General features: G+C 38.2%; 1 protein-coding gene across 1 annotated transcript in view; it reads right to left on the reverse strand.

Moving 5' to 3' along the window:
- The window catches only part of LOC127657304 (alpha-(1,6)-fucosyltransferase-like), a 153553-nt gene that overhangs the window by 25390 nt on the left and 103568 nt on the right, over positions 1 to 24595 (reverse strand). Inside the window, exon 4 of the mRNA XM_052146037.1 lies at positions 2986 to 3104. Within this exon, the coding sequence (XP_052001997.1) occupies positions 2986 to 3104 (119 nt within the window). The remainder of the gene's footprint in view (positions 1 to 2985; positions 3105 to 24595) is intronic.

Below are 24595 nucleotides of genomic sequence, written 5' to 3' on the forward strand. Positions count from 1 at the left end.
CTGCTGACCCAGAAATCTGCCATAGAGGATGTGTGTATGAGAGTGTTTAGTGATATTATAAAGGAATAAGAACAAAGCTTAACAACATCATAGGTTTTCCATGATTCTTGCCATTTCTGTTGGTCCACATCACTTTTTTATTAACTATGTATGTGTTTGTGTGTTGGGTTACTTAGGTTTACTTTGGGAATGAAAACTCCCTTTTGGGACATCCAGGGATATGTATTCATGATTTCATAAAAATAATTATTAGGTTATTAACATTAACCAAGATTAATAAATGCTGTTCATTGTTAGTTCCTGATACATCAAATACATTTACTAATGTTAACAAATAGAGGCTTATTGTTACTTGTTACAGTGTTGTTTTCAAGTTAAGATTAGGGTTAGTTTATCATATAATTAGCTTTTAATAAGTCTATGGTATGTTCTCATTGAGATAGCTATGTTTGTGTATGAACAGTACACAGAAGGCAAAGGATGGCTAGAGGACGATTTATCCAGTCTCCCTGTAGTGATATGACCGTCCTTCAGTCCAAACACACTCATACGCATATCCACACATGCACACACACACACACACACACACACACACACACACACTTTTCATCTATATTAAAAGGTTCCTATTAATTTCACACGTTTCATCTTTCCTTCAGTCAGCATTACCAGCAAGCCATTACAGCAGCAGCTGAAGAAGAGCTGTCAGCCTTCACACACTGTCTCACTGTTATGTGTTTACTTAGCTACGGTATACTGTGGGGACAAAATTGTCCTCAGACATTAGCTTGATCTGACAAAACTCCCCTTGGAGTCGTCCTCAATGGTAAAAACAGGCTATTCATAAATAAAGTAAATAATGCTTTTAAAATTATTAAATCATTACTTTTTCTAACAATGCAAAAACCTTTCTTTTAGAGCAGAGATTCCCAACCAGAGGTACTTCAAGGGGTCAATTATTTTCCTCTAGGTTTACTTATAATGTTTGTAAAGGTTTTTGCACAAACAAATAATCATAATATGTCTGAAATGCTCGGTTTTCTGTGCATAAAACAATAACTAAAGCGATTAGGGTGTTCATTGTCAACGATATGTTTCCCTAATCCACTGATTAAGATGTGTGATTTCAGCATATGATTAAAACACTCGAGCCGCATCACAACATCCCTCATATCCATTTTAATCCATTTAAAGTTCCTTCTATAGTCATGTACAACTTCCAAATATTGAATATATGTGCAGTAGAGTTTGAAATGCTTTCTATGTCAATGTAGCGTAATAGTGCAGGTATTAAGTTAAAATTATGATTTATTAATTAAAGAAAAGTTTGTTGTTAAAGAACCTAATGAAAATTAACCATGGTTTTACTATAATAATATTGTAGTAACCATGACTGCTCTCACATAATACTGTAGTTTCCATACAGTAACCATGATTATACTATATATTGTAAACATGACAGTGACCATGATGATTTTGTGGTTACTCTGTTTTTACTACAAATACCATAGTTAAACTATGGTTACAGTAAAACAATGATTTGTTTTATTAAGGGCAAACCTGTTTAAGTGTTTTTTTTACCAAATAGAGTATTCTTACTTTGGATTTGGCAGTAATATTTTTTGAACATGGCAAATACGGAACCGTGACCCTAAAACCGTTACACCCCTAATATGCACACAGCAATCCTTTTTGCAATTATGTTCCTCAATGCTAATTTAAATCTACATATTCATCAGGTGGTGGTGGCGTAGTGGCTAAAGCACAGGGCTGTTAATCAGAAGGTCACAGGTTCAAACCCCACGGCCACCACCATTGTGCCCTTGAGCAAGGCACTTAACTCCAGGTTGCTCCGGGGGGATTGTCCCTGTAATAATTGCACTGTAAGTCGCTTTGGATAAAAGCTTCTGCCAAATGCATAAATGTAAATGTAGGTTGGACGATTTTGATTGGTCTCACTGGTTTCATAAACGGCATGTTTTTAAGATGCTGTGTCAAGTTACAAGTAGTTGAAACTTTGACAATCGTGTCTCGAACGTCTCGTCCCTGCATTCTGTTGTGCTTTTTACAGCTGTCAAGAACGCCTCCTGTGTGACAGGCTCTCATTCTGTGAGGTTCGTTACAGTTAGTTGGCTGACTGCCCCCTACTGATGCGGCTTGTAAAAACATGAAGGTACATGTTCTTTAAGCCTGACTTTATTACAGAATTTACAAATGGTCGACCGAAATAGGTTTTTCAAAATGCCAATATCTAGAGAGCAGCATGGCCGATAACCAATGTAAATGCCGACAAACATAATGACATTTTACAACAGTAAATCAGATTTACCGAAAATTTAAAAAGTGAAACAAACACTTCATTTAATGCAATATTTACTCAAATTTGCAAAAAACCTTGAAAAAAGTAAGTGTTGACTATCCATTGAAAATGTTATTGGTAGATTTTGGAACCAACACAATAAAAAGTTAACACTTCTGTCAATCAGCCAAGCAAACACTGTTATCGGCAGATGCCAATAATCGTGAAATGGCCAAATATTGGTCGATACATCAGTCTATCATTAGAATTATGTACGGGTCTGGTGGCATGATTGTGTAAATTTTTTTTACACATAATTTTTTACATAATTCATTGCAGTGTTAAATCGACAATCCAAGTTCAAATATAATGTTGGGGGGAGCCTAGAAATTTCTAGAAAAGACCCAGTTATAATGGTTGCTATGCTCTTTGTTAATATTGATGATAATGCTAAATGACATCCAGTATAATTCGAGTTAAAAGAAATACTGGTGTGTGTTCTAGTGACTTGAGACTTACTGATGGGTCTGTGGAGGATCACATGAAAAAAAAAAAGGAAAATGCAGTTTTAGGGTTTGGGTTAGAGTTAGTGTGTATATATAATTAGCTTCATGTATAAACATCAGATGTCTTTATGTCACCATTTATAGGTAGTTAAATGTGTGTGTGTGTTCGTGTTAACACACCATCAGCAGGCAGACTGCGGTAAGAGTTGATCTTCTCCTTAGCTTTGATCAGCTGCTCCTCTAGGTTACGTAATTTACCTGCAGCTCCAGGACCCCCATCAGCCTGTCCATCAGGCAACCTGAGAAAGAGAGAGAAACATGTTAGCATGACCCATGCCTGGGGAATTGACTTGTATGGTCACTAGTCGTACATTCACAGTTGTGAACATTTGCGCTTGTGCGAGTGAATGTGAGAGTGCGGCCTGCTGGGTCAAGGTGAATTGTGGTTGGCTTATTTACCAGGGGTCTTTGCTCCTTGCTTCCAGTGCCAATTTAATGCAATTATCAGTTGTGGCAGGCACTGCGGGCTATTCATTTGGTGGCAGGGACTATTCATCACACACATAGACACAAACACACACACACCTTATAAAATTCATTATAGACACACATCCCAAGACTTGCACCTCCATCATTCCCTGACACTCAAGTTGATTCAACCAACTGCAGTTCATTTATTAGATTAACAACAGAGCCTACACAACACACACACACACACACACACACACACACACACACACACACACACACTAGGGATGTGCACAACTACATAAAGTATTTTCAAAAATAACTAGTCAGTGGTCTAGTTGACTAATCAGTCCAGTATATTTAGATTTGTGATACATCTGATCCCGATTGGACACTTTTCTTTAACACAAATTTTAGCCCGCATTTGTTGTTGCTCGTTGGTGCTAGTCAGCTCCAGCCCGCAGATTTAGGGCCAGTTGGGGTTGATAGATTTCACAGAAAATCATACAGAATATGATGGGTACAGATTCTAAATTCTTATGCTCTAGACTACATGTACGATTCCATCTAGTTGGAGAGTATCAAATATAAGAGTGTGTCGGTAAAAGTGTGACACTTAGTGATTGTGTATAATACTCAAGCCTTTAGGGAAGAACTTTTAAGACACGTTGTTGTGTTCAAGAACAGTTTGGCAGAGGGTGCAGGGGTTTTGAATCTTTAACTCCTTTCCATTGACTGCTTACACTAGTGCCGAGACCCGGGAAGGAGGAGGGATATGCCGTAGTAGAGTTCTCGCCACTACTGTCCACCCCAACGGAGCAGCCGTGGCCATCTGCTGGGGGATGATGAGCCCGGCCGCCTGGAAGGGGACGAAAGCTGCCAATCACGAGGGGAGAAGGGGCTCCTAACCGACCGCCTGGAGCGGTCAGGGCCGCTGCCAGGGGCGGAGGAGTCACCTACCAGCCGCTGAAACGCGGTGGGGTCTGAGAACGCCAACCGCGAGCGGGGAGGGGCTCGCTGCCGACCGCCTGGAGCAGGAGAACCGCTGCCAGGGGCGGGGGAGACCCCTTCTGTTCCCCAAGAAGGCGAGGCGTTCCGTCCACCAGGGGCTGGAGGTCTACTTCCGATCCGCCTGGAGAGGCACGGCTGTCGTCCGTTGGAGTGTGGAGGAGTGGCCAAGGAACAAGCTACGGCGTATCGGAGAACTGGCGAGTAATATATTTTTTTTTAATCTCTCTCTCCTCTCTCACTGCTGCTCCTAATAGCACTTGAATAGAAATAAATAATATCCCAAACGAAAGATCTCTTTCTTAGGAATGTGACTGTAAAGTTTATTTTGTTGCCATAATACCAAAGTTCAAAAGATTTTCAAAAGAATAACAAAGTGAAATATGATTGTGGCAGGGCGGAGAGCGGGGCCGGGTCTTGATCCTCCTTTTCATTGATCCCATTACAATGATTTCTGTAAGACATCAAATACAAACATCTCTTTATGAGCCTATCACTGCTGCTGTAAGCCCCAAATAGCTAAAACCTTTTTATCTGCTTTTCTAAAAAATGTAACATTTTACTTGACTGTGAGTTTGCATGTGTGAATAATCTAATGTAATATCTTAGATGTCCAGAACAAAATATGCGGTTTAGAAGGAAAAGCATGCTAAACAAATCATCGGAAATATATGTTACTAACTATTGATGATAAAAATCATCTATGTTACACATCATAGCAAAGGGGAGGATCTCAGATCTTTCTAATGACACCTAGATTTAGCTTATACTCCACTCAGAGGCCAAGATATTCAATGAAACACTGGGGTGGTGTATGAACAGAAAATTAAATTGAATGTCAATGGACGAGCACTTCTGTGAGGGCTAAAATACATAATTTCAGATTAGCTTGTTGTGATGGAAGTTGATAGAGGAAAAAAGTGGAATAAAATAAGAGTTTTTGGAGGGAGGTGGAATGAATAGAACCAGAATTATACAACAATTAAATTCTATTTATCATAAGATTTTAAACATATACAATATTATTTATGAATAATTGGGAGTTCCTAAGAACTTAATTGTCAAACATAAGAACAATGTTTGACAATTAATCCTCAGTATGAGTAAATGGTGAGCTTTTAAATTTGAGTGTGAAAAATTGCAGGGTGCAGCCCAAAAAGGCTCCTGAGTTGAAGAGGTTAACAAGCTACACCTGAAACGTTACCAACTTAAGTTTTGCTTGTGAGCAACTTGGTTCTGCCGGATCCACCAGCTAGACCAGCACCAAACCAACACTAACCAGATAGAACCAGCATGGAAATTCATACTGGAGAAAGCTGATCTTTTCAGCAGGGTAACTGAAATATATACAAAAATAAATGTCAAAATAAATACTAAAATCTAGATAAACTAGTCCGCCTCACTAATCGGCAAGTCATTTGGTGGATGACCTTTCAAATAGCAGACCGTCCTGACCAATCCCTAACACACACACACACACACACACACACACACACACACACACACACACACACACACACACACACACACACACACACACACACACACACACACGGGACTGCATCACAGAGCTGCGTCCTCCTCTAATGCATGGCTCTCTGTCCTTGCAGTGGGGTTGTAGTGGAAATCTGAGCTGTATTTAAAATGTGTTTGACATTGTAGTGGAAATCTGAGCTGTATTTGAAATGAGGTTGATGAATGGAAAGCATTGTGAAGCTATACCTCACCTGTAAGAGACAGAGACAGACAGACAGAGAGAGAGAGAGAGAGAGAGAGAGAGAGAGAGAGAGAGAGAGGGGGGGGTAGGGGAGCGAAAGTCTTATCTGAAGAGAAAGGAATGGAAATGTATTTCCGGGATGGTATGCACAGGGTTTTGAAATGGTAAACAACACATTCCCATTTCACCTGGATTCAAATGGTCATATGGATATCTGTCAACAGAGGAGAGAAAGCGATAGGGGGAGACTGAGAATGTGAAGGGGTGCTGAAACTGGGAAAAAATTGCAATGTCAAACATTTATGTCATTCTTGGCTGGTCAAGGATGAAATGAGAAGAGAGTGACAAAGTAAATGAGAGAGATGGGGTTTGTGTAAGTGTGCGAGGCAGCCCTTGAGTATGGTTTATGTTCAAGCTGTACGCCAAAACAACATTGCGATGTAATGTGTTTAAGACAAAAATACTTTCTCAATTAAAAATATCCCTGGCCTTACTGTGCACGATTCATAAGAAATTAATAAATCATTAATCAGTGAAATTAAAATTCACCATAATATTTCATTAAAGAAACATTCAGAATTAAACACAAAATAAGATCTATTTACAGCATATGTGGCATGTTGTAGATTACCTCTGTAGAAATCATAGTATGCAATGTTCTATTCCTTTAAGTTTATTCTACATTAACTTAACTCAAATCAACTTCTTATCATACATGAATGATGATATACATTCCATTCTAGAAGGTAAGTATTGAGCAAAGGCTATTTTATGTTGTCTTTAAAGTTGATCACTGCAAATTGTTTTAAATTAAAATACTTTATCCTAGCCAATCTCCTGAGCTGTACACTTTATGCCATGATGTGATTAATCACTATGGAGCTGCTGGAAAATGATGTCATGAAAACTGATTGGCTGACGGCACTACAAAAACATTTCAAGCCCTTAACTCTCAGGATTTCTGGCTGATCGGTTGGTGAGCTTTTCTTTTGTATGCATGCTTCATGTTATCTTTTGTGTATCCTTTGTGTGTTTTCATTCACCTTGTGCTTTCCTCACGCGGGCTTCCTGTTTGAGATCGCAGGCTCATTTCCCGGATTACTCTCCCCTGATCCCCATTTCCCCTTTGTTCCCTCTCACTATTTAAACCCGTCTTGTGTGCTGTCTTGTAACAGATTGTCTTGTATTTTTAGCTATGAGCAGTTGCGCCCCACAGAACTCTTTCAGCTCTGTTGGTAGTTTTGGGTTTTCTCTACCTGTCCGTTTCCCTGTCGGTGCTCTTCCTAGACTTACCTCCTCGTTTCCAGCGAGACTCCCGGACCTGCCACCCTTGCTGTATCCTCTCTCCAACTCCTCTGGTTTTCTCCCTTTGTCTTCAGCCTCTGAGTATTCACTTCATGTGAGAATCAGAGCAAGCCGCTCTCAGCGGTATTCCCTCAACACTCACCGGCAGCGCCATGTCCCTCGGCTCTGTCCCACTGTGGCATCTTGGGTTTCTCTCTTCTGCCCCTGCAGGTTGGCTGATGTTCCTACCCTGTTGGGTTATTTATCACCAACCTGTTTGGGTCCCGATCTCATGGCCGCCATTTCCCAGCACCACGGTCCACCATGATGAACAACTGACTGCCACCAACCGCATCTTGGAGACCATGGCGGCCCACCTCGCCGACTTCTCAGCCCTGCTACAACAACTTTGGAACCGTCTGTCCCTGGCCACACCCCCTGAAAAATCCAAAGTGGCTTATGTCATTACACTACTCACTGGACGGTGGCGCGAGTGGAGAACTTTGGTGTAGGACTCGCAGGCCACATTCTGCTCAAATTGCGACTATTTCTCTGGGGACATGAAGAAGGTCTTTGGTCAGGCCCCTAAAGGCGGCAGCTCTGTGACATACTCAGTGCTATCGACTCCCAAACTCTTGCTGCTGCTGGACACTGTAATGAAGAGGCGCAATGGGACATGTTCTTGCATGGGCTTCGGAAACACATATTTGATGAGATCTATACCTTGTACCTGCCCCCCCCTTCTGGATGATCTCATCAGTCTGGCTATCCATGTTGACAATAGGTTGACCCGTTGGTCAACGCTGCCACATTTCACCTTGACTTTTAGACAATAGAGGGGGGTCCTTGAGCTCTAGCACCACCATGTCTCCTGAGGTTTGCCACGACGCAGAGCCCAGACCCGACGCTTGGTGGGACTGCCACTATTGCGTCAAGCAAGGTCACTTCTCCAGTTTGTGCCCAGTAAAAGCTGCTGTCGTCAGTAGGGAGGGGTATACTGGCGAGCGTGACGAACCTGGAATCTGCCCCTGCTCGTTCTTCATGGAGCTTCTACTGCCTTAAGCAAGTTCAGCACCTTCCCATGTTTTTTCTTCTCCCGTTTTCCAGTTCGAGCCAGCAGATCTGTATGAGTTTACGTCCATTTACTGTAATCTGGCAGGGGTGTTCAGTAGGTCGCAAGCTGTACGTCACTCCCTCCTTACGACTGTGCAGTCAAACTGCTGCCAGGAACTTCTCCACCTCGAGGTCGACTTTTTTCCCTTGTGGCTCCGAAGCAGGAGGCCATGGAGAAATACATCAAGGAGTCTTTGGCAGAAGGGCTCATCCTTTCCTCCTCCTCGCGGGCTGCCGCAGGGTTCTTCTACGTGGAGAAGAATGATGGTTCGATTCACCCTTGCATCGATTACTGGGGGCTGAATGACATTACCATTAAGAACAGGTACCCTTTACCTCTAATTTATTCAGCTTTCAATTGGACCTGCGCAATGTCTAATATCTTGTGCATATTACAGAGGGGGATGAGTGAAAGATGGCTTTCAACACACCTACAGCGCATGTTGAGTATTTGGTCATGCCCTTTGGGTTGATCAAAGGGCATGATGCATTAAATCAGACAGCCCTAATATATATATATATATATATAAAAACGAAAAAGCAAATAAAATAGTGAAGAGATAATTTTTTTTTTTATATATATAACTCAAAAACAAACACAAAGACAATGTGAAGCGTCATTTAATTAACCAAATAGCTTTCAACTGTGTTTGATATAATGGCAAGTGATTTTCTAGTACCAAATTAGCAATTTAGCATGATTACTCAAGCATAAGGTGTTGGAGTGATGGCTGGTGTCTAGATTTGATAAAAAATTACCTTTTGAAATAGTGATGGTGCTGTTTTTTACATCAGTAATGTCCTGACCATACTTTGTGATCAGCTGAATGCCACTTTGGTGAATAAAAGTACCAATTTCTTTCCGAAACAGCAATATCTATACATTATTCCAAACTTTTCCACCAGTGTAAACAAATGATGGAGCACGTCGGTACAGTGAGGATCAACAGTTTAACAAGATTTCATGCTTTACATGAATTTGAGTTAATTGAAATTTTCATACATTTAACTTTTAGCATTTTGATTTGCTTTTGTTTGGTTCTTTGTGACTTTGTTGAATCTCAAACCATTATGTTATTGTTATTTTGCACAATTAGCTGAGTCTTAAGCTGTGAAGCTTTTGAGTTCAATTTTGCTGACACAAGTCTTGCTTTGACCTACAATCTGGAAGTGTTCTGTTAACTCTCCAAACTATAATTATTAAAACTCAAACTAAAATATATAAAAACAAAATAGAAATGTGTGTACAAAATAAAAACGAAACTAACAAAATCATTAATGAAACTAAACTGAAATTTATAGCAAATCTGAAAACTATATAAAATAAATGACGTCATTTAAAAAAAAACTGATTTGAAAATGCAAAACTATAATAACCTTGCTCCAGAGGTAGCTAGAGTACCAGCTCTTCATTAAGGCGGAGAAGTGTCAGTTCACGCCCGGTCGGTTCCTTTCCTGGGGTATGAAATCTCTGCTAAGAGGATTCGTGTGGATCCTGGAAAGGTGAGTGCTGTCTCCAGTTGGCCAACCCCTGATACCTGCAAGGCCCTGCAGATGTTTCTGGGGCTTAGAATCTAAAACAGCTGTATTAAGCCAAGTTGCTGCACCTCTGGCAAATCTCACTTCCACCAAAGGCCCATTTCTCTGGTCACTGGCGGCCTAGATGGATTTTGATAAACTCAAAACTTTGTTTACTTCAGTATCCATTTTAGTTTTCCCTGACCTGGCTCTGTGGTTTGTGATGGAGGTGGATGCATCAGAGGTGGGAGATTTGGAGCAGTCCTCTCCCAGCAATCCCCTCATGATGGACAGATTTACCCCTGTGAATCATCTTTCTCAGGCAAAGCGGAATTACGTCATCGGCAACAGGGGCAAGTTGGCCTTGGAGGAGTGGCGCCACTGGTTGGAGGGAGCCAAGGAGCCGTTTGTGGCCTGGAAGTTCTGTTTCACTCGGAACTATGTCACATGCGAAAGCATGTAAATATGTTGCAAATAAATTTGATGTTATCTTTAAGCCATCCACAGCAAACACAGTCCTGATACACACACATCCCACTGAATGAACACACTGAATCATGAAACTCTGAAACTGTCCTCGTGTGAGTGTGTCAGGGTTATTTTACTGTAGTCTTTATTATTTAATTTAAATATTTGCAATTTAGATTATTATTTTATTATATTTATGATTTCGTTTTTATTTCAATTTTATTTTCAATTTGTCCATTCAATTTAATTTAAGTGTTGTTAGTTTTTACTCTATGATTGTTTGTTTTAGTAGTAACACTTTACAGTAAGGTCCACAGCATCTATTGGTCTGGATAATTTAATTTTACTTGTAAAATGTTGTTTATAAAATGTATAAAAAAATTTGATTGTTAGTTTATTATATATCAACTTATCCATATTGTAATTCTGAAAATGCATATGTAGATATTAACATTAACCAACATTAATACACCCTGTAACCGTATTGCTCATTGTTAGGTCTTGTTAACTATTGCATTAACTAATGGTAATATCTACAACCTTAGTGTTAACATTTTAATTTTGTTTTATCATCGTTTTCTGGTATAAATGTTATTTTTTTATTCTCAGGGCTGTCTAGTGTTATCAAGTGGCATTTTCATGTTTAATGAAGACGGGTTGTAAAAGTTTATAATTTTATAATATAGGGGAACACCGCCTTATGAACAATGTCTACTACTGGGGTAAGATGACTCCCCTACCAGGGGCAAGAAGCTCCCAGGGGAAAACATGTCCCAGGTATCATCTGATTTTTACAGAATTTCTAAAATACATCTTATATTACTCTCATTAATGTATTTTTACAATTTAGTTGCAAAATTTAATAACTCAATAATGACAGACAAAAAAAAAATAAATCTTTGATCATCTCACCCCATCTTCCACTAATGTGTATAAAATTATTTAGTGGTCATTTTTTATTTCTAATAAAAATGTATTTCTAATTAGGTTAGTTTTTTGCGTTTCAGTTAACAAAAAAAATGTTTTCATTTAGATTGCGTTGTCATGTATTTTTTTGTAATCCGGTAACAATCTCTAATCCTGTAACAACAGAGGCCACACTATCACTCTGTGACCGCTTCACTCTTTCGCTCTCAATGTTCTCCACACCTCTCCTCAGAAACCTGAGCTTCATCATGTGGCATTGCCTGACAAATTATCATTAGCTAATGAGGACACATCACTCACAGAACATTTAGAAACACACATACACTGCTGTTTGTGAATGGCTGTCAGAGAGGTGCGATGGAAATCCCATGAGGTCTTGTGTTTTCTGCTGACACTGAACTCTTACGAGATGTTGTACTAGCTCCAACCACACAGACAAGCCCACAGAGACATACTGAAGTAGGACACACACACAGAAGGGACCAAAAATAAGTGTGAAAACTGCAAGTGAAAGATGCATAAAACGATGCAAAAGAAACATCGGCTTGCTGTGGGCTATGGGTTTGGTCCTAACTGACAATTTTAGCAGTGACAAAAGCTGTCAGTGTACAGCTAGCAAACACTCAGACAGACAGAAAACCTCTTCAGTGAATATTGAAGTTTTGGGCAGTGTTTTGTGTGATGCAGTGTGTGTATGATAATGCCACAACCTGACTGCTGTTAAAATATAACCAACCAAGTAAGGTCTAATGTGGTATAGAGGTTAAAGGGTTAGTTTACCAAAAAAGGAAAACTCTGTCATCATTTACTCATGTCATTTTTTGACATGGAACACAAACAGACCCACACAGTGAATTCGGCAGCTGTAGATTGAAAGTTTTGCTAAATTGTTAAATGAAGTCATATGTGAGCACAGTCTCCAGGTGAAATGTCCACAGAGTGGCCTCAAAAATGAGTTGTATTTTAGTTGCAAATTATTTAATATAGTTCAATCTCTTCAACTGGTTGTACAGTTGTTTAGTGTGTTTTTGGATTGTTCCACGGACAAAACATTGAACAAATATCTTTCCAAGAAATTTCAGTAGACAAAAAGATGTGAACTAGGAGCTTTTTGATAGATTTATACAGTGCATGTCTATCCCTCACAGTCTCGGTTTTATTCCCGTTAAAAATGGTGCTACTGTGAATACAGTCTTTTGTTTATGTGAACGCCAATCAGTAGCGCCATAGGGTAATGTGTTCAATCTCGAATAATGTTATAATGTCTGATGGGGGACGGTGCTTGCTAATAATTTGTCTGAATGTGGTTGATTTCAGGGTACATGCACTTTCAGAAACAAAATGTCGATTTCCTGTGTTTTGTTGACACAAAAGGAGATGTTAGACAAAATGTTAGGGATTATGTCTGCACAATTATTTGAAATAAAATCGAAACCACGATATGACCTTGTGCGATTATTAAATTGCAAAGGGCTGCGATTTAATTAAATAAATAAACAGTCTGCTCCCTTCAAAGTTTATTTGCGCTGCTCTGTCCAGTCTATATTAAGTTAGCGCAATGTTACAGTGTTTTCAGTGTGGTTCTGTGCTCCACAACTTATTTGAATTTCAATTTAAATTTTTGGGAAAACTAATTCTGGATCAGGGTTGGTAGTCAGAAGTTTAGTGGTTGTGTCCTTGAGCAGGGCATTTAACCTCAGGTGACACCTGAGGGATTCTCCCTGCAATATGTTGGCAACAAATTTGGCCCTAGTTTTGAGGTGCTAAATGAATAAATTGGCATTTGACATGCTATCCTTTTAAAACTATTATAAACAGCATTTTGCTAGATATTATATAATTATTATGCATTCAGCTTTAATGACATCATTAATTAAGAGGCATCATGGAATACTTCTATTTTTAAAGATTAATTTCTCACACTTAAGGACCATTTAAAATGAAGAAGTGAAGGCAAAAAAAAAAAAAAAAAAAGTGGTCACCATTTCAAGTTTTTTCCCCAATTTAATCAGTCAAACCTAACCCTAAAATACACACTTTCCCTTATACTGTACATGATTCAGACATGTTCTGACACCTGTGCCACCCTGCACCTCTCAAATATTGTTAGATGGAGGGTCATAAAATGAGGTAAATCTAAAGTTCTACATGTAATGTGAAAATAATCTTTCAAAAAGAAAAGAAATACTCCCATGTTTCACCACCACGGTTTGGTAAGCATTTGCATTGTGGTTAATCTTAAGTCAAATGACGCATCTGGAGCACAATGCACCTTTATGGCTCTGTAGATGGATACGCTCTGCCAGTGTGTCAAAATAATGTCTAAACTAAACAGTGTGTCTCTACAGAGAGTAGCTGTCCAATTAACTGTTAGTAGTATGTTACATCAGTTAATGACATCACAGTTCTGCAAGCGTTGGTGTTAAGTCAAAAATGGCAAGCGTTGGAATTTTTTTTAACGATTTGCAATCATTTGCATCAGCAATGGTCAAAAACATTGACAATACAGGCACTGTTTGCAGACATTACTTGATGCGAGCGCCATATCCCTTCCATTGTACAACTTGTGAATGTTGAATATATGTTGAGTTGAGTTCGAAATGCATTTTATGTTGGTGATTTTAGCATAATAAAATGTTGACTCTGTAATTAGAGAAAACGTTTTCTCAAGTTAAGGACCCTAATGAAAAATTAACCATAGTTTTGTTTCAGTAATATTGTAGTAACCATGACTGTAGTATTCATGACTGCTGTCCTGGCAGAAACCATGGTGATGATTCTATTAACAGGGTTTTACTACAGTATAACTTTATTATCTATATAATATACAACAGTCCTCAAATCTGATTGGAAGAGAGATGTTCCATGAGCACTGATGGTCTGACAGGATCAGCACTCAGACACTTCACTGTGTGTATCACTCCGCTTGTGTTCGTGCTGTTCTAAACTCAAGTGTAAGCGTAGTGCATATCTGTTAGGAGTTACTGCCTTTATTTTTGAAATTACATATGTAAGCCAGCAGGTGGTAGCAAAAGATAATTTTTGTGTGTAATATGAGCTAGTTGGTGACGTAAAGTGAACAGTGCTCTGTGATCGCTCGTATTACTACTACATTACTTAAGCTAGGACATTGTTTTAAACGGCTTTAAATGAACAATTTCAGGATTAAGGCTCATTGCAGCTGAGAGACATGAAGGACTGTTTGATTACAGAACTTGAGGCGCTTACAGAGTTTCCACATTGGATACACACTGTTTAAAAATGGCAGAGGACATCGCTGTTTAAATAGGGAGAAATACACCCGCTTGGACGCTATTTTTCCACTGAGAAAGCTGACCTTCAGAATGCTGACAGCATCTCTGCTTGGGAGTGGCAACAGGTGATCGCACTCTCTCCGTCTCTCTCTCTCTAACACACACACACACACACACACACACACACACACACACACACACACACACACACACACACACACACACGTTGTGTTTCCATGTTTTATGGGGACTTCCCATAGACATAATGGTTTTTATACTGTACAAACTTTATATTCTATCCCCTAAACCTAACCCTACCCCTAAACCTAAACCTCACAGAAAACTTTCTGCATTTTTACATTTTCAAAAAACATAATTTAGTATGATTTATAAGCTGTTTTCCTCATGGGGACCGACAAAATGTCCCCACAAGGTCAAAAATTTCGGGTTTTACTATCCTTATGGGGACATTTGGTCCCCACAAAGTGATAAATACACACACAAACACACACACACACACACACAAATCCATCCTTGTTTATCCAATAATGTGTTAGAAACAGCACAAGGCGTGATACTATTTCTGAAGTGAACTTTTTGAATTACGAATGAAGATTTGGACGCATCATTTGTTTTGAACCAGCAACGGCAGATTTTGATCCGTAGCGTAATAAAGTAGTTCCTTGAACAAATTTGTTTTATGACCATACTCGTTTTTCCTAATTTTTTAACATTTAATTGTTCATTGAACTGTTGTATATAAGCAATATCACACTCGCAATCGTGCTATATGGCCCTACATCAGCACTGCTGTAATTACCTAAGGCACTCGGCCTGTGGCCGAATCACAGCAGTGCTAATATAGGGCCATATAGCATTCTTGCTTGTGTGATATTACTTAAGTATCCATGGTTTTACAGTAGTAATATTGTAGTAACTTAGAGTGTAGTAATCATGGTTAAGTTTGTGATACTATGGTTTTACTACAAATACCATGGTTAAACTATGGTTACTGTAGTAAAACCATGTTTTTTTTTTTGCAGCAACAGATAAAATGTTTTTTGTCTTCTTTTGTAAACAGGCAAACCTGTTGAATTGTTTGTAACCAAATATAGTATTCTTACTTTGGATTTGACAGTATTTTTTTCTAAAGGTTGTTTTTTTTCTACCAGTACCAAACTGTACTGAAACCGTGATACAAACTGAAGAGTGAGAAATTTGAACCATTCCACCGCTAGTAAAAGTGTATGTATTCTAGGACAACAGAGACCTTGTCTACCATGTTTGTGACATTACATGCCTTCATGTAATCTGAGACCTTTGATAAACAATTTGTAAATGTGAGTGTGTTCTCACATTTAGAGGTGTCTACCTATGTAAGGACTTCAAGAGTACCTTAAACGGTATCTCGTTTGGGTATTTGTCAACATATGCATGAGTGCATGTGTGTGTGGGTGTATGTGGGTTTGCCAACCTAAATCTCAGCTAATTAGGGTTTGATGTTTTTTTATAATGGCTAAACCAAACAGGGCCACCATATAAAAGGCTGAATCTAAACACTAGAGTAATTAGTCACACTTAGAAGGCACTAATGGACTGCCACGGCATCCAGAGTTCACCGTCGCTATGGCGATTCATTCTGAAGCGGGGAATCGTGTACAATGACTGGCTCACAACTCACATAGTAACGGCCTAAGGGGAGCATTCATTGGCTGGCAGGCCAACTTTAGGTGAGGGATTTAACAAACTCCTTGCCTAAAGGTATTAATCTTCATAGCACAATTCTCCCCACACCATTTGTGCTACGGACATGAATAATTCCCTAAATCATGCGGTATGTTGACATGAGGTTTGGTATTGCTTTTCTAAGCAGTCAGATTTACAAATTTAGCCTACCAGTTGATAAAACAGGTGAAAACAAAATCCCATAGACTTACGTTGAAGTAGGGTCCCAAGCCATATCTAGTGACCAGAATATCATAAGATTTGGGGCTAGATTCTTTTGACATGTGCCAGTTAACAACCACCCAGAATACTCTAGCAACTGAACAGAAACATGATTAAAATCCCTCAGCCCACCATAGCAACACACTGGCAACCAAACACAACCCCCTTGTTTTGCTTTGCATGAGCAAGCTCCACTAGATGTAAATAAGCACTAATTTCTTAACAAATGCATTTCAGAAGAACCATCTGGGACAACGATGATCCTTAAATAAAACATAACTAACAACACAATTAAGTCTCCTGAGCTTTGAAAGAGCAACTTATGAGCAAAAGAGCACCCATTATAAGGCAAGCTTACAGAGAATTGATGTTGTTACTAATGTACTAGAGTTTGAGGTTAGTAATGTTTGTGCCAACTCAAGATATAAAATGCTCCTACATGTGGATCTAGACAAACACAGATGGTCTTTCACAAGCTGGCACATGTCTTGGCGAGAAGGGTGTGTGTGGTGTTGACATGAAAAATGGAAATATTCGCTCTTATCATGAAACGCATAGGCTTCACCAGCCAAAGTCCATCTCCTCCCCTTTTCCCTTCTCACTGTTCACTCCTCCTCCCACACACACATACAGTATGTACTTATTAAATGGGGAAATACTATAGATTTGTATTGTTTTTATTTACTGTAAATCTAAGGATATTTTCCCTGAACACAACCTTCGTTTGTGTTACTCAAAAGAAAGCCTTAAGCCTTAACATCTGATGAGTTTTTGCCCTTGTATTTAGTTTAGACATTATTTAGTTTGTTTTTTTAAGAGTTTTCCTGGTGAGGACTGTTGGCTTGTCCTCACAATGTACTGTAGATAATTTGAGGTTTTAGTATATTTGTAGGGTGATTTGGTCCTATAATGAAGGCAAAACCTGACACACACAAACCCTCAATACACCAACAGGGTATGTCTCACAGTTGACTGCGTCTCTGAAAGGGGGATTGTCATCATCGCAGTGTGACCGTCCACTCATTCTCAGCACTGCATTACAGCACATCACTGCAGCTCTGCCAGCACTGCTGTGCATGTGTGTGAGTATGAGATAATGAGTGCCTGTCAGTGCTCAAGTCACACACCTTCTCCTCCATCAAGCTGCCAGCCTCTCATCCCAGATCAATCACAGCACCATCTTTGGCCTACCCCATCACTCTTTCTGCTGAACTCAACCTCTGTGTGTGTGTGTGTGTGTGTGTGTGTGTGTGTGTGTGTATTTTCTGGCATTTAATTTAAGCTGGAGTCAAAATAAAAGAAAGATGAAACATTAGCAGGCTCTAATGGAGAATCACACTGTGTGTATCTGTATCATCGCTTGATAATTCCCACAGGAAGAGCTTAACTAAAGGCTGACAGAGCTGATACAGTACTGTTAAAGTGAGACAGGAGAAGAGCTAACAGGTTTAATTCATTAAAGGGATAGTTCTCCCAAAAATATTAACTCTCCATACCTTACACCATCCTAGATGTGTATGACTTTCTTTCTTCTGCAGAACACTAACACATTTTTTTTTAAAGAATATCTCAGCTCTGTTGGTCCATACAATGCAAGTGAATGGTGACCAGACCTTTGAAGATCCAAAAATCACATAAAGGCCACATAAAAAAAAATCTATATGACTCCTGTGGTTAAATCCATATCTTCAGAAGCTATATGATAAGTGTGCGTGAGAATTTGACTATCAATCTCAACTTTCACTTTTACATTATTTCACATTTTGAAAGTGAAAGTGGCGATATATGATAAAAATGACTTCAATATTGATCTGTTTCTCACCCAGATCTATCATATCACTTTGAAGACATGGAGTCTTATGGATTACTTTTATGCTGCCTTTATGTGATTTTTGGAGCTTCAAAGGTCTGGTCACTATTTACTTGACTTGTATGGACCTACAGAGCTGAGTCTAGGGTAACCTTACTTTTAAAAGTAACTCATTAGACTATTGCGTTACTCCTAATAAAACATAATTAATGAAAAAGTTACTTTTTATGGAAAGTAAAGCATTAAATTACTTTTGCATTATTATTGCATTACATTTTTCTCACCGCTACTCTCCTGAGCCATGCATTGCATACAAGAGACATTACAGGTAATGCTAGCTACTGCACAACACTCATCAAAACAACATACTAAAACAAATATTTAGTCTTACGTCATATTTATAATAAAGACTGAATAATAGGAATATGCATGATTTGTTTTTCCATCGCATTGCAGCCAAAATGAATAATTAAGAATAACCACTGTATTACCAAATGCAACAAAGTTCAACATCTGAACCTGCATCATATGTCATCATGTGCGGTGCCCATCAACAATGCCAGAGTCAACTTGAGAAGTTTTTCAGAAGTCAGGATAAAATTTAGTGGGGAATGCCAACCTTACATGCTCAAGGAATAAGTTTAAAGAATAAATGAATATTTTTCACTTAAGTCATCTCAGTGCTGGCTTGTTTTGAGTTGATCCACGGTGTGTACTGCGGACAGCCTACTGCAAATGCGCATGTTGATACAACTTTAATGAAATAGTATTTAATGCTACCAAAATGTCATAAAAACTAGGGATGTCCTGATCAGCTTTTTTGGCCCCCGATCCTGATCCGATATATAAATATTAAATATCTCCAGATAAGGAGTCCCGATCCGATACTTGTATTTGCCTAGATAATAGAACTGCAGACTATTTTTTTGGTTTACAAGAATAACTAAGTAAACAAAGTAACTAAAAGATGTCTTCAGCTTAATGCATTTAACTTAGTACAGCTAGCATTTTATAAAACTCCCATATAAAATCAACTTCTACTTAGAATGGTGTAATAGCTTATTTGAACATTAATATTCAGGTACAAAATAAATCACAAATCCACTGAGTTCTGTATGGATGAATAGAAATCTTACATACACTTACAAATGGTGTAAACAGCTTGACTTGAATAGTCATAACAAAACAGTAATTCAATAAAAACGAATTAAACTTTTTGCAATTCCACTTAAAAGTGCCGTAAACATTTACACTTGAACAGGCCCAAGCTCAACAATAATGAAACGGTTATTAATAGTTCTGTTGTCAATATCAATATGCCATTGTGCCATACTGACAACAGTAAAAACCATGAAAGCATCACACACTGCAGAGATACAGTCAAAAATAAGAAAAATATATTCATAACAAGCTCTAAAACTGCTCCAGTGAGAAATCATTCATATCTATGGTCTGTTTAATGTCTTTGAGTTTTGCTGAAACGCAAATCACTAATTATTAAGCAAATGCATGAAGACACGGTGTAGTTATTGAAGGTTAAACAGTTATATTTATTATTAGTGGTATTGTGACCAACATTAATCTGATTTAAATTGGGATTATGTGATATTGAGAGCACCTGAAGTGTGCACGTCTTTCATTGACACGAGAGCGCTCATGTTAAAGAGAGTAAAGCTAAAAGCGCTCATGATTGCTCAAACAGTCTCTATCACTCAACACAACGTCTGATTGTCACAACTCATGTCATGTATCATATATTTGCGTGTTTATTTGTTGTTTATTTTGTTTTTAAACCTGTTAGCAGCCTCTATATCCTCTTCCTGTTCACAGTGCAATGAGTCCGAATAACTACCGTAACGACTCTAGAAAATGGGCAAATTAATGTTAATTGTACACATTTTTTTAAAAACCGGCATATTCATCTCAATTACATCATGTCTGAAAGTTTAAATTCGTGAATGCTTAGAATTGCCAACAACTCACCCTCCAGAGGCCATTCTGTCATGCTTCAATTGCTGAGCAAGTGCTCATTCATTAGAGGAGCAGTGTATGTGTGATTGCCTGCATGCTGCAAAAAAGATCGGCCCTAAATCTAGGCACGATCGGCAGATCGTGGATTTAAGCCGAATCTCGGGCAATTTTGATCGCCGGCCGATCGATCGGGACATTTCTAATAAGAACAGTATGTTTCACAAATCACATTAGTTGTTTTTAAGAAATTAAGATATTATGTTTGCGTACACAAACCATGTAGTATGTTGCTCGCAGTCGCTGATCCAGAGTCAGCTTTTCTCATCCCATTCTCCTTGTTATGGTGAGCTCTAACACAGAGCAGTTCGGCTGCATAATTGAGTGAGTATTTCACCATTAATGCAGCATGCATTTACACATGAATCAATCATATTTCACTCAAATGAATGTTGAATATTAAATGCTTTAACACAGAACAGTTCTGATGCAAACTGATCCTAGAGAAGTGGTGATGGGCAGCTTTAAAGCAATTCGGATTCAAAAAAGTCAGCGATCATTCCAAATTGTATGTAACTGGATAATCATGCCGTGGCCATGGGAAGACTTGTCTGGGCTTATGCCTGTGCTATATTATACCACAAAAATGTGTGTTTACACACTTTTAAATGCAGCCTACATTAATCAATCACAAGAATCAAAGTTTCATTTACCCGAATGTTACATTTGTCAAAATGCTGCCTAATGAGGACACATTTCTTATCTCTTGCTGTGATAGTCATGACAACAGCAAAGTTTATGACGGCTGGTCATGTAAGCTCCAGTGCACAAAAAAATCAACTGCTGCAAATGATGAGTACAACTGGATTCTACTGAATCTTTCAGATTTACATTCCTTTACCAGTAATATTTTGCAGTTTTTAAAACATAAATATCATGGTGGGCTAAAAGCTCTGCCCATCGCTGATATCTCAGATTTTATGGTCTAAAATAAAAAATATTGCATTGCATTACTTTTTCCTGAAGAAATTTGGGTGGTGCTTGGACATGCAAACCTCACCACAATGCTCCCAGTAGATGGAAAATCATTTAACAGATGCTTTGCATTTCTTTCTCTGACAATTATGGATTGATCCATAAAAATTCTATAATTGGAATTTTAAATTAATTATTAATAAAGCTGCTTAATTAAAAGTATATGCAAGACAAAACATTTTAAATACAGATAAGTGCAATGTGTTATGCAACACTGAAAAAACTGCATGGAGGGCGCATCAGCAGTGGCATATATACCATGAGACGATCATGAGACAGACGTTCAGCGTCACAAACTCTATATTTAAAAAGAATAGATGTAGGCTATTTGTACAGGTATTAGGTAAATGATGTAGCATTTCATTTTCAGAACGAAAGCTGCAGATATTATTATATATGGCTGCTGACATTATTATATCCACATTTTTTATCTTAATCATAGTCTCTGTAATATTCTGGTCCCTAGATATTGCTCGGGTCCAAATTTACATGTTAGTCTATGGGATTTTTTTTGCCTGTTTTATCATAAACTAGATGACAATCTTATGTTTTACTGCTTAGAATAGTAATAGCATACTTAAAGTGTCATTAAACCCCAAAACCATTTTTTTTTTAGATGTTGACAGATATGTACAGGTTGCACATCACTGACAACAATGATATCACTCATTATGTTTTTTAAGGGGAAAGTCATTTTTTCATTTTATTGAGCCACTGACTTCTTCCAGTTTAAAAATGAAAGTTGAAGCAACATCACAAAAATTAGGTACTGTATATGCGTAAACTGTATACAAAGTGCACATGTACTGTACATCAGTAGATCCTGAGCATTTCTCCATATTATTCATGAGAAAGAACACTTCCATACAATCACAGCACTGCCTCATGCATTAGCTGACATTACAGCCACAGCTATAATTCAAACTCACGTATGTAACAGTTGTTTAGGGCAAGCGCAAGACTTCATCATTACTTGTGGAACAGACATGACAGTGGACTTTTAAACTATACACCGAGAATGGACCACAGTCCATAACTGGACCAGTGTGAGCATTTTTGGCTGCAGTTGTGCTACTCATACTCAAAAATATGCTGTTTATGAGGGGTGGCTATTAAGGGAATTGCTGATTTAATCACTTATTGTCCGTCTGTCTGGTAATGGACTGGATAAGATTGAAATCACTCATCAGAATAGACCACAGTCCATAACTGGACCGGTGCGAGCATTTCTTGGCTGCACCATTATTTACATTGTGCGGAAGTTTCCGGGATTTATGCCTACATGGTTTACCAAATTACATCACCATGACAATGTAGTTGAAATACAGGACATCTGTACACAGATAAGGTTAGAACGTGATTGTATCCCACTTAAGGCATGTTAAAACACATTATGCTTAAGTATTGTGCCTATACTTTTGAAAAACAGTGTGTATCACTGTGTATCAGACCCGTTTACTGTCATTGTTTGTACCTTACTGAACGTGATTTTTTTATTTAGAAAAAAAGATCAAAATTATTTTCTGCGGTAATCAACATGCCACAAATGCTTAACTTATATTAAACCCAAAACACTCCCTGATATATATATATTTTTTTATTGTAAAGTCTCAAAGGAGTGCTGGTTTGATGGTAATGTCTGATCTGAGTGCTGTTCTCACTTCTTACAAGTAGGGCTGTACGATAATAGCAAAAATCATAATTGTCGATTGATATTGTAATCGCGATTATTAATGTCAAAGATTTCAATGTGGATATGAGCTGCGCTCCAGTTTCTTTTAAGCATTATATTGTATTTTATTTTATATTGTAATAATGTTTAAGTTAAGGCAAATGAAAATTATTGTAAATTGATATCTATGCTATGGAATAAATTGAATTATTGCTAAATTACTGCTTAAATTATTAGTCCACGTATAGTAAATAATATGGCATATTCAATATTCAAACTTATTAACAGCTGATTTAAATCGACTAAGTTACTGCGTTCAGTAAACCCTTTAGTGGCTGGACAGGGGACCATTAATCCAGTCAGATCTTCAATGGTGATCTTGTTCATGTAAGATCATCGTTAGATCATTTTTGGCCTCAGTGGTTGCATTTTGGAAATCATTTGTGATTAGAGTTTGGGTGTGAATGATTGGCACTGAACTAGGAGTCTTTCATGATACTTTAAATAGCACAAGGAGTATCACTCATGTCTGTAGCACAAACGGCACAGGACTTGTTACACAGTACTTAAGGTCAGAAATTTGTTGCTTAAGGTCAAATCCCTGACCCTAAAGTATGAGTCATAGTATCATACTTGTAGTAATTACCTTAGCAAGCACCACTTATAATTTCTGAGAGCAAAGACTAAAGGTTAAGTCTACCTTTTGCAGCAGTTTTCAATCGTGTTGGCAATAATCCTCTGTAGCAGTAAAATAATTTAGCCTTTTTACTGAAACTGACTGCAGTTGAAACAAGCATTCTTTCAAAAGCCTTCCAAATACATCTTCTCTTTGGAAACGCTTTTGAAAATGGTGCCATAATCATAAGTTTTTGTAGCTGTTCTGTCAAAAAAACAACAAAAAAACACAAAGGAATTCTATTGTATTGTTTCAAGGCTTGTTTACATCCGTGCTGGAAGTAGGACATGGCATTTCATCTTTTTGTTTATGGGAGTTTGATTTTCATATAATCTTTAGGGGGAGGGTCTTTAGGAACAATGATGCAGGAAAATAATTTCATACATGCAGTGTGATGTATTATGGCCTTAGTACTAGTTCCGAAAGTCGAATTCGATAATGCTATTATTCAAATATCTCTAAATAACCATGAATGTGAAATACAGAAGCAGTTCATATATATATGCGGCACATTTGAATGTGCAGTGATCCTGTCTGTAAAGGTTTACAAAGTAGCTGTTTTTGAAGGATGAATCAGTGCCAAATATATTAGACATGACAGAAAACCCACAGTCTGTGAGTAAACTGTTTCTCATTTTACATTTGAAGAAGGTGTTTACATAGAGGTCTTAAAAGCACAGCAAAAACAATAGCCTTAGTTTCATTCTAAGGGTCAGAATGAGAGTGTAAATGGTCATGATAAGCTAAAGTATGACTGTGTTTGGTCCAAGAAATTTTGAGTGCATTTACATGGACACCAGAAAGCAGTGTATTTTAGGCTTATTGAGAGAAAGCTGTTCCTGTTGACATGTACTGTACAAGCGGCATTCTCCTAACTTGAGTATACATGTGGCTTGCTGAGAAAGCAGTGTTCTCCATACTATTA

Source organism: Xyrauchen texanus, chromosome 16 (genome assembly GCF_025860055.1).
Source record: "Xyrauchen texanus isolate HMW12.3.18 chromosome 16, RBS_HiC_50CHRs, whole genome shotgun sequence".
NCBI lineage: Eukaryota > Metazoa > Chordata > Actinopteri > Cypriniformes > Catostomidae > Xyrauchen > Xyrauchen texanus.